The 12,007-nt window shown below is 43.7% G+C and overlaps 1 protein-coding gene across 1 annotated transcript in view; it reads left to right on the top strand.

The window, feature by feature from the left end:
• The window catches only part of CEP55 (centrosomal protein 55), a 36,919-nt gene that overhangs the window by 5,973 nt on the left and 18,939 nt on the right, over window positions 1-12,007 (top strand). The window contains exon 3 of the mRNA XM_024192628.3: window positions 1,100-1,384. Within this exon, the coding sequence (XP_024048396.2) occupies window positions 1,100-1,384 (285 nt within the window). The remainder of the gene's footprint in view (window positions 1-1,099; window positions 1,385-12,007) is intronic.

Raw genomic sequence — 12,007 nt, forward strand, 5'->3', positions numbered from 1 at the left:
CTAGAAGAAACAGTCCACCAGCTGCAAGCTGTGTCCCTCCTGCAATGGCACCATGTCTCTGACTGAAATATAATCAGTGTCTTTGTTGTTGTGAAAGAACATGATCCCAATAGGTGCTCTGTGTGTGATCTTCACCAACTTCACTCTTTGAGTGAGCCACATTAAATTCCATCTCCTGGACACACTCTCCACTTCTGCTTCAGTCCTCCAGTGGCTTCATAGTTTCAAGTAGCTGGGCTTGAACCTCTGCCTCTAGTGGACAGAAACATGTACAAAAGTGAAATGATGCACACGTACATATTAGAAGACAGGGTAGAACCCATTAAAGTGCTGTTCTAATATCTAATGTCAGTCATCAGTAATTGAAGATACAGTTGAGTGAAGCACAGTTTAAAGCTGAAAGACCAGATTGTGTAGAGACAGGATTTAATGGTCTCACTGTCAGCTGTTCTTCACTGACATCACTTATATTTGGGTGGGGGGAGGGGATTTGGTGTGTTTTTGGTGGTACTTCTTGTTTTTGTGTTGGGTTTTGGCAAGCTAAATTGCCACATGAAAAGGCTCTACTTACTGTGCTCTAATGGGATTTAAACATGAAAGGAGCTTCTCAGTCTCTAAAAAGCTACTGGATGCATAAGAAATGTGCCAAAGAAAAATGCTTCATCCCCAAAGACTGCTGTAGTTCTCATGGTATACATGTTTCCAAATTTATACAATTTGGAAGAATACTTGAATGGCAGGAGTATAGGTACCTACCAAGCCAATGAGATTTTTGTTGCTCATGTCATTTCCATGGTTACATCCACCATAGAGTCAATTAGTATGTATGTTTTCACATCCTGTAACTATATTCTAGCTTGTCTTGAGTGGTAACACTAATAATAATTTTTTGACTAAAATTATTGCATATGTGTTAAACGTTTCAGGTAACTTCTGTAGCATTCTCTAGTTACAGTAAAACAAATATTCTCAACTGACTAAAAGTGGGTCTTTCAACATTCAGAAGTGAATATCAGTTTGGACTCTTGTGGACTTTCCATCACATTTCTGTGTGATAATTTTTATTGGCTTATCTACGCTCTTGTTTTGCTCCATGTAGAAAATACTGGCCCTTGAAACTGAAAAGGAAAAATATATCTGTCGACTTGGGGAGAAGGAAAAAGAAATCCAAAGCCTACAAGACAAGCTTAAAACCAGAAATAAAAGTAGTGATGTCACTTCACTACTTGGTCAACTTGAAGAGAAAACAAAGGAAGCAGAGAGGAGAGAACAACTACTTAATTCCCTGTCAGAAGAGATGGACCGTTTGAAGCATAATTTATCTACAGTTACTGCAAGATGCTCTGAACTCGAAAACCGAGCCAGCACCTTCCAGTTGTCCCAGGTACATGTTGAATAAATACCCTAATCTTTTATAAGCTTACTTTATAATTCTTTTTTGGTTAAACATTGAAATCCATTCTGCAGCAAGATGCACTGATATACTACTTCCCTTTTTCTAAAAGGTCTTATGACTGTATATAGCAGTAAATGGAGTAATCCAGCTAGTTACTGTCTGAGGGATTCTCCCCTTTCAAGCAGTTCTTTGTGCTGTCATAGCAGCTTAGAAAGATCCCTAAAAGCCCCAAATCTAGATGGATTGTTCCCCAGCACTGGCTTTGAGCAAGGCAGCCTACCCTCACCTGCAAGATCCTTGCCACAAGCTCTGGTGTAGAGTGTGTGGCTGAAGGCATCAGAGAGAGTGAGGGGCTGTGGCTGTCATGGATGCTGCAACTGCCTGTGCTGAAATTCATAAGGCAGTCGGGGGGACTGTCATAATTGAGACGTGGATCAGGGTGTGTTTGAGCATCCTGGAAGATCAGGGTGTGTTTGAGCATCCTGGAATCCCAGTGCCACAAAGGTGACGCAGTCATCTTGATGCCCCTCTTGCTGAGCTTCTGTAATTTGGGAGAACAACATAGTAAAATCTCATTCAGTGGGCAAGTTAGTGCTAGAAAGGTAAGGGAGGTGTAATTAGATTTGTAAAAATCTACAGAATCATACATTCGGTGATGTCACCCTCTGCAACACTGGCCAGGAGGACTTGCTGTCGTCCTCCCCAGGTCCTCTGGTTGGTGGAAATGTTGATAACACAGTGCTGTCAGAAATGGGTCAAGTTAGAGTTTTTGAATGATACCCTTCTCCCATGAACACAATGGTACCAATTGTGACAACCCTAGAATAATTATGTCGATATATATATATATATAAAAATGTTTAAAAATCAACTTTTTTTTTTTTTTTTTTTTTTTTTGGTAATTCTAGGGAAGCTGTCCTTGACATGTAGGCCTGAAAACATTAATTTGTCAGATGATTTTGAGGCACATGGTATTTCACACATAACTGGTGTGATGAGGCCATCCTTCAAGGCCTAGCCATGCCCAATAAGGGATGGTAGTTTTGGTTGTGCTTGATCATCTCGGAGCCTTTCCATTGCTTGATGATTTGCCCTCTTGCTAAATGGTATAAATGCAACCTTTGTCAGTGGCAATTTTTCTGTTTATCTGCTTCTTGGAAAATGTCCACCAATGTAGTTCTGCAAATGTTCTAATGTTTTCAAATGGTAAGCTCAGCATATGACCACTTCCAGTGCATTTATGACTTCACCAGTGACTATCTCATCTTTTCAAGCACCTGCCCGCGGGTCTCGAACCGGTTCTCCTGCAGCAGAGACTGACCTGGGCCCCAGCCCGGCCGGCCGGACCAAGCAACCCCAGCCCAAATTGCTGCATGGTGCAAATTCCAATTAACAGTCCTGGCAGATCACTTTTAAAGAGTTTCAAACAATCAACCAACTTCATGTATTGCCATGTGATCCCACGCTGATTCAACCTCATCAAATTGCTTCATCCATTCTGTGATACTGCAGTTCTCTATTGTGCACAAAAGGTCACAGAGTAGAATGTACACTGGATGTGTGTAAATGGTATCGCAAGTCCTCGACCCTTTGGGAAATGACTTCAAACAGCTTAATATGCTTTTCAAAAAAGACATCAATTATGTTATGTACTGTAACTATGTGCATACCGTTTGCAGATGGATTCCAGTAATTCTGGCTGGATCGTGACATCTTAACCAGTGCCTCATAACTCTTTATAACAAAGCTGATAATATCACTGAACTGCTTCTTTTTTTGGCCGATGGCAAATCAGCCTGAAGCTCCCCTTCCATTTACAGTAATCTGTAACATTATAAAAAAAAAAATCAGGTATGTTCTTGTTGCCCGCCCAAAAGGGCTCGAGGGGACAACAGTGGTTCGTTGCCCGGTGTGCTTGGCACCAATAAAGACACCGAGGGGAGAAAGCAAGCCAAGTTTATTTCAGAGCTCTGAAATGGCACTAGGAGACCAGCAACAAATCCAGTGCAACAAATACAAACAAATTTTACATTTTATACTCCAAACTGTTTGCATACATCTCTTTGTCTGGCTGTTCCCCCTTACCCCTCCCTTTCAGACAACTGTTACAATAAGCTCTACATAAGCTTGTGAGAAAACTTTCCCAGTCTTTGCGACCTTGGGTTAGATGCCTGTAAACTAACTACCCCTCCTTTCCCTCGCTCCTTATCTCTATTATTTCTGCTAGTGTGAGTGAAACTGCAGCCATCTGCTAAAAAGCTGACCAATACATTTCTGCTTCAGCCTGCTTCAGAGCATGTAAGCAGTTAGCACAGAAGTAGGTGAGAGTTCACAAGATGGGGTTTGGGGGTTCAGGTAGGCCCAGAGCAAGAGTTTCATCGGCTCTTTTGGCCTTCCACTCTCCCAAGTTACCTGGTAGCTATGCCTAGTGGACCCCAACATTCTGAGCATTAACAGAACATTGTACTGTCAGTCGAGGGCTATGATTTAAGTTTGTCAGGGCTGCATGTTGACATGCCTCTGTTAAAGTATAATTAAACTTTTTTTTTTTTTTTAGACACTTTCTTGAATCTATACCTACATAATTGTTCTGTTTGTCATGTTTGGTACCATTGTATTTGTAGGGGAAAGGGCTTTTGAATGATGCACAACTTGACCCATTTCCAATGACTTATCAAAATTTCCACAAACTGGAGGAGCTGGGTGCCAGGGAAAGGGGCAGGCGGAGTGGCAAGTCACGCACCCTCACCCCATACCACTGAGGTTAACACCAGTGAAATTGATTCTGTAGATTTTTACGAATCAAATGATACCTTCTTTATCTTTCTATTATTAATTTGCTCATGGAATTACACATGCTCCCAGGCTGTTAGAGGGGCAGCACAATCTCACACTACCTTTTAAAGAAATGCTTATTTAACTTCCCCCCTGACCTCGCTGTGGTCAAAAACAAACATCTTTGAGCTCCCCTGTCTCTTTGGTCTTACAAATTCTTATTTACTGCTCATGCAATTCTGAGAACTGGCCACCTGTCACATGTGATGTAAACCACACAAACAGTGCATGAATGTTCTGTGCTAACAGAAGACAACAGGCCAGTCCTCTTCAATCTGCATGGTGGGGTAGCATGGGAAATGTACTACAGCTGGATGCTACAGCAATGCATTTTTGAAGAACAAAACTACTACTTATAGTGACCATAGCTGAATAAATAATGATGTTAGCTAAACAGCTGCATCTACTTAATCTAAAGAACAATTCCCAGAGGACCAAACTAGAAAACATTTTTTTCCCCAGAGATAAAGTGCTCTAAGAGCTTTGACTTTCTTTTTTTTGGGGGGGAGGGGAAGGAATCCCACCTTATGTGTAAATCACTTATAGCTCAGGTAGTCTGATATAGGATCTGAAAATATGTTTTATCTGCTTGCTTTCTGTGCTGCCATCACCTCCCCAGTGCTTTACAAGTGACTACAGTACTGTAAGAACTACTAGGGCTTAAACATCAATGCTTTATACACTCCAGCAGTTAGATCCATCGGTAAAAATATATTTGAGATAAAGGTGGCGGGGAGAGGAGGAAAATGTGGTAACTGTCTTAAGGTCCTGCATCCTTTGACTTGCCAAGGCAAGAAATTCTTAAGCAAATTCAATAACAATCCCTCTCTGAATCCAAGGGTCTCTCTCACTTCAAAACTCTGTTCACTCTTTCCATGAGACTAGGGTGACCAGATGTCCCGATTTTATAGGGACAGTCCCGATTTTTGTGTCTTTTTCTTATATAGACTCCTATTCTCTCCCCCCCCCCCATGCCCTGTCCCGATTTTTCACACTTGCTGTCTGGTCACCCTACATGAGACATAAGTCCTCTCCTAAACCAATTGTTCATAAAACTAGCTATTCTTGTACCACTGTCACTCCACTAGGGGGCTTCACATACACAAGGTGCAACCTTGTATCTCAGTCCACCCTCTTCCAGTCAACTCTGAGGTTCACTCTGTTTTTCAAATTATTCACTCCTTCCTATGTAACTTGTAGGGATGAATGGTCCATTTTCCCCCTTTTCCAAGCAAAGCCCCACTCTGCTGAAAATCTAACGTTGGCACAAGGGAGATAATGTCTAACTCTTCCTCCCATCCTGCAGTGTTCATTCCAATGGAGGGACGCAATCTGCACATCTGATAAAGCCTCCTAAAGTAACTCTTCTTCCCAGCAACACTTAATTCTTGTTTTCAAGCCTTACTTCATGTATTAATACTTAACATTATTTCTTCCTTCCCAACTTTAGCCATACTCCCTTCACAAACCAACAAAACTGATCCCTCAATTCCAATAAAACAGTATGCTTCTGGGTCCCTGGGGGACTTCTTAAAGGTACCCCCTTCCCCAGGTCAGAGTTATGGTGACGTGGCAGTCGTCTCTCACCTGGATTTGGGAGATTTAACTCTTGTCTCCACCTTGAAGAGTGGAATTTTTATGTTAATGTATCCACATTCAGTTTGAAAACTGGGTCCAGGTTGTGATTAATGCTCTGTGTATTAGGCCTGGTAATTACCTTTGAAAATCTTATGCTGTTGTCTGATTTAGGGTGTTAATAATATTAATTTGAATAATATGGGTTTTAGGCTCGCCAATTTCTTTGATCAGAAGATAAAAGTTCTTGTCCTGAATCAGGCTCCACGGAATTTACAAAGGACCCTCGGGGGTATGACAGGAAGCTCACACTGAGACTGATCGCTGCCAAGAAGCAGTCACAGGAAATCAGGTTCCTGTGCTCTTAAGAGTGAGTGAGTAAGACACACAATCTTGCTCTCTAACTCTCTGTAACTTTAACTCTTTACTTATGCCTCAAGTGAGAATCTCAGGGGTCTAAAGATGCCTGGAATCTCTGAAAATTCCTGTCACACACTCCACGACTCTCCTGGCTGGCTTGCCAGTCTGTTGTCTGATTTAGGGTATTAATATTAATTGGGATAATATGGGTTTTAGGCTCGCCAATTTGATCAGAAGGTAAAAGTTCTTGTCCCGAATCAGGCTCCACAGAATTTACGAAGGACCCTCGGGGGTATGACACTCACACTGGAAGCTCACAGTGAGACAGATATAGACGTAAAGACTTTTTATTAAAATAAATGTAGTAATTAAATGGTAAAATAATCAGAGTTACAAAGTTGCAATTGTATTACTGCTATTTAAAAGATGCATAAGCCGAACTTACATTAATATAAATCTATAAACCCATTACAATAAACCAAATATTTAAACTATAAGAAAAGATATATATATGCAAGCAAGCAGGTTAATCCTATAGGCTGCAGTGCTAAGGGCCAGTTCTTTCTCCTTCCCTTTAGATTTGTAGATAGCAGGATGCCATGGTGAGTTGCTTCTTACTTTTAGAATGGTTAATAACTATAGTGTGTCTAGATACAAGGAGACTGCCTGCATTTATAAAGGTATTTGTTTCCATTTCTGTCAGTTCTGCACTTTTTGAAAAGCAGGGATACAAAGTAAGAGGGGTGCATGTACACTCAGTTGGCAAAACTTAGCTATAAACATTGTCAGCATGCTCTTTCTGAGTCTTGGTGGGAATGGGGATGGAAAGTCTCCTCCCCCCCCCCCTCTTGTTTTTGCATGGTTTTAGCTGAATAACCTTTAGAAACTTGGCTTGTGCCAGATCCTTAAGTAAGAAACCCAAATATGAATTCCCAACTCTTGATTTCAAAGAAGGAAGCTTTGTTCTGAATAATATGCTATCATAAATATCCTGTCTTTCTGATGCAGTACCACTCTGAATTTGCCCCTGAACTTAGTGTGAGCTCCCTAATATTATAAAGTAACACTTCTTAAGCAGGCTGGAGGAAAAGTGTTATACCGAGGCAAGAAAAGTCCAAGTTAACTGAACAAAAAGTCAATTCAGAATAGCCTAAAAATTCAATAATCATTCTAGTAATCTCTTGTCTTCCAAATTTAGTAATGGTATCAAAACCATGTTTCCGAACAGTCTGAAGTCAGTAACTAATACCTTGAGTTAGGCTAGTAGAAAATATTCTCAGAAGCTAGTCATGCTGTTACTAGAGCTCATTTGGTACATCTATCATAGTGTGCTATAGAGCACAGGTTAACAGATAAATGTTTGCAATCTTGCCACTGTTTCCCAAGAGAACAGTGCTGTTTCCCTGCCTCTGAGTCACTCACTTGTGGTTCACAAAGCCCTACTCTTTACCCCATCCTTTTTAACCTCCACATGAAGTTATTGGGTGGAGGGAAGTGTATGTCTACGCTGCAGTGTAAGCCTGAGCCCAGGCTTGAGTCTAAATCACCCTTCAGTTCTATATACACATCTCTTTGGATTGGGCCTAAGGTCCTAGGACACTGCAGGGCTGGAGGGTTTGAGCCCCATTCAAGCAGGGATCCAGGGTTAGAGCCCTGCAGATTTGCAATGTAGATGCCGCCCCCCCAACTTGGGTTCTTGGAGTCCACCAAAAGTATCCCACAATCCCAGGGGCCAACTTCCTTTGTCCTCTCTATCCTAAGAATCTCCAGTCGACTCCAGGGAAACGGAAGCCGCTCCCCTTGGTTTGGTGCAGCAACTCAGTGAGTCAGTGTTTAACCTTCCCATTGTCTTCTGAACACCAAGCTGCAAAGTCACCATCAGAGAGCCTTCTGTGTTTGCAATGGAGACTGAACAGAAGTCCTTTGCAAAGTGTGCTGCTTCAGGAGCAAAGCCAGATTTTGGTAAATCTCTGGTGCAAAGCCAGTAAAACAGTGGACTTTAAAATACCAGGAATGACCACACATACCAACAAATAGCGAAGAAGCTGGCAGCATTGCAAATTTACCAGACCAGAGACCAGTGCAGGGAGTGGATTCAGCAGCTGACAACAGAGTATTGGAAAACCAAGGGCCAGAACCACACCTTGGGCAACTCACCAACATCATGCCCAATTTATGATGAGTTTGAGAGGGTGCCGGGCACTGCGCTGACTACCGAGCCAATGGTGGTGCATGATGACCTGGTCAGCCTGGATGGCGCCCTGCTGGCCCCACAATCCAGCATGGGGACAAATGGGGGTCAGCAGCAGGTGCCGAGTGAGGACAGTGAAGTGACTCTGTTGCTGAAACCGATCCCAGAGGAGGCTTGGAGCAGTGCGAGTGCATCCTGGGATCATACTTGGAGAAGCTGTTTGCTTCCTACTCCCCCGGAGGAACAGCCTGCTATGGCAGCCTATATCAGACACAGAAGGGACAGAAGATGCCCCTGAGCCTGGTAAGTTTCTAGCTCCATTTTAATGTTTAATACAGTAATGGGAGGGTTTTCTGTTCTATGAGCCAATGCAAAAGCTATTAGAAGCCCCGGTTAATAATGTCTGTCCGCTAAGGGCAGGTAGTATGCCACCAGTGGCTGGGCTTTCCCACCTCCCACCATGTGGCGTTCAAAATAGCACCAGGGAAATGCAAACAGTAAAAGTGCCTTCAAAGTGAACCTCTATCTGAGAAAGCAGTTTTCATAGAATATCAGGGTTGGAAGGGACCTCAGGAGGTCTAGTCCAACCCCCTGCTCGAAGCAGGACCAATCCCCAAATCCCTAAATGGCCCCCTCAAGGATTGAACTCACAACCCTGGGTTTAGCAGGCCAATGCTGGGTGCTGATAGCTGCACATTTTTCCTGAAGCAGGAACTCCAGATAGGTAGTCATATTGCGGGGAAGGATGTATTTTACAGGGCCCATCTCTGTAGCTGACCTGCCCATTGCACTCATGTAGTGACTGAACAGCACATCTATGTTTGAGTACTTTGCTTGCATACACTGCAGATTTCCCCTCAGCAGCTTGGAATAACATCTCCCTTTGCCAGTTGGGCACCACAAGAACTGTTATGTCCTCCAAAATGTGGAGTGTCGGAAATGATAGAAAAAGCTTTTGCAGCATCGCCACTGATGGCACCTTTGTTCTCCTCCCCCTCCCCTCCTCTCCTACTCTCCCCCCCCCTCCCTCCCCCACGGTAGTTCTGCAATTTTTTTTAGAAAACAAAAAACAGCTTTGAATTTTTAATTTACCATTGTCTCTCTGCTTTTCACTGAGATTAACCAGGCTGTGTCCAGGGGAGCTTCGGTGGTCTGTCACATCCCTCTATCAATATACTGAAGTTTCAGTTTGAAACAGCAGCATTTTATGTCCTTGAAATTCTACAAGGATTTTTTCTGTGCTCCTGCACTGAGCTATTTGAGACAGTAACCCTTTGTGTGTTGTGCTTTTCCAGGCCCCTTGACCTCTACTGGCTGCAGTACTTCCACAGCTCACCAACACTGCAGCAGAAGACTGGGCCAGTGTAACTATACAGATCGTTCCAAGAGGAAGCATTTCTGTGATGAGCTGATGGTTGAAGTTCTGGACAGAGCCGCCAAGCAAGTCCAGTACTAAAGGCAGAGATTCTTGAGGCTAGAGGAGAGGCCTGGCAAGAGGAAAGGCTCAGGCTTGCTGCACAGCTTGAGGACAGGGCTTCAGTGAAGGAGCAGGCACTTGCTTCACAGTTCCAGGAACAGCAGCTAAGAGAGAAGGACGGAGCTCAGCAGAAATAACAGTTTGAGCAGCAGATATCACTAATGGCTGCAAGAGAACAGACTCCTGCTGAATCACCCACATCACAGCCTCAGTCCCTTGCATGCTACCTTGTGATGCAGTCCAGAAACAGCTTGAAAAACTCCCTGGCTGGATGGCCCATGCAGTTGGGCCTCATGAGTAGCTAGACAGGGCAACTGCCCCATGCAGCCCTCCAGATTGATCCCCTCTACTGGATACCTCCACTCTCTGGCACCAAGTGTGCAACAAACAGGGATAGAAGGGAAAGGACAGCCAGGGGGCAGGGGACATGCCATGGTAGGGGATTTCTGTCTTATACCTAGCTTTGCTCTTTGAACTTGTTCATGCACACGTGTGTGTGTGTGTGTGAGAGACTGGTGTCTTGGTGTGGTAATGGCAGCTGGCCTGCCTGACAAGGGGTTAACGTACTTTTCTAATACATATTTATAAATAAGCTTTTTATTGTATCAAGAAAGTTTTTATTGTTATCACTTCATACAGTGTGTATTTAAAATAATACAGGTAAACATGTGATCTGGGATAATTAAGAATTTGTATGCAAACACTATTCCTCAATACAATTGTCTAGATCAATCCATACTGTGAATTGATCCTCCCTCCCACCCTCATTTGACAAGTGGCCAGGTCATTCATAAGTACGTTGCATGGCAATCACCCCCTCCCCACACACAATCAATGAGCCCCATCCCCACCCAAGCACATTCATAAAGGTACTGTTCTCCTCCTTCCACTGGGCCTTTGAGGTTTATGTATTTGCGCTCCTTCAGGGGGGCAAACTATGGGCATGAGTCCCATCAGTAGCCCCAACACAGTGCAGAAACCCCATTCTCTCAAAGCCAGCAATTACTTCAGGAATATATTTTTATGCCTGCCACCTTGGCTTAAACCATATGCCTGATTGCCTTAGAAACCTCTGCTGTTGCTTTACCACCTGTAGCAGTCTGGGATAGCCAGCTTCCAGGCAGTTACGGTAACTCACTTCTGGACTAATCGCTGCCATCATTCATGTCTTTACGGTGGAGGTTCAGGGTGAGCTGCTCACAAAGCTCCAGAAATGTAGCTTTCTTCATGCGAAAGTTCTGGATCCATTGCTGGTCATCCCAGGTATGCATAACTGTGATCCCACCAGTCTGTGCTTGTGGCCCTACTCCAGAAGCACCAGCCTACATCAGAGGTGTCAGCGGCTATACTGACTATCATGAGAAGCATCAGCCAGTTCAAGTCTGCCATGTCTGTGGTGTTGTCGTCGTCCATGATAAGCTCTGTCAGGTGCCTTTTGTGGGTCAGAAAACACCACCAAAATGTCCATCAATGTCTCTCAGAAGTTCTGCCTGTTTCCTGACACAGGAATGAAAGCCCAAGCAAGAGTTCTTCCAAAGGTGTGTCTGCCATGGTGCTGGCTCTGATAGCTGGGAGTGCACAGACCAAAATGACTGCTTGGCAGGCTGTTCAAGCTTCCTGTAATGTGCTGGGTGGACAGTCAAGTTTTTCCCACAGTGCACCATGGTCAAAGGGCTAGAGTGGCCACATTTTGGGAGCATGCTAGGGAGTCGGATATAATTGGTTTGACTCGGGTTTGCTTGCTGCAGTGTGGACACCAGAGCCCCAGGTTCGAGCCCAGGTGAGAAAATTCTTAACATAGGGTAAACAATCAGTGTAGACGCTTAAATCTTGGATTATCTAACCCAAGGTCTGCTGTCTTGAGTCTCAATAACCCTGAGTTCACGTTGCAGTGCAGACATACCCACAGTGTTCTCAGGTGCCAGCAAGACACTGACAGTGCCCAGTTCTCATTTGCTTCCAAAGTAAAAATACCACTGCCAGCTATTCCTGGGTCTTACAGATCAGCTCCTGGATGAAAAGCAACTAGCTTAATCTGAATCAGAGCAAGATGGGTGAGAAGAAAAATAGTATTTTGTATACTAACAATTATCTTAGTATAACAGTTTACTGAGGAAACCTGCCCTTCCCTGGCACAGTTCATAGTTTCGGGATCTTTATGGATTCCTCACTG

This window comes from Terrapene carolina, unplaced genomic scaffold (assembly GCF_002925995.2).
Source record: "Terrapene carolina triunguis isolate 2854851 unplaced genomic scaffold, T_m_triunguis-2.0 Scaffold95, whole genome shotgun sequence".
Classification (NCBI taxonomy): Eukaryota; Metazoa; Chordata; order Testudines; family Emydidae; genus Terrapene; species Terrapene triunguis.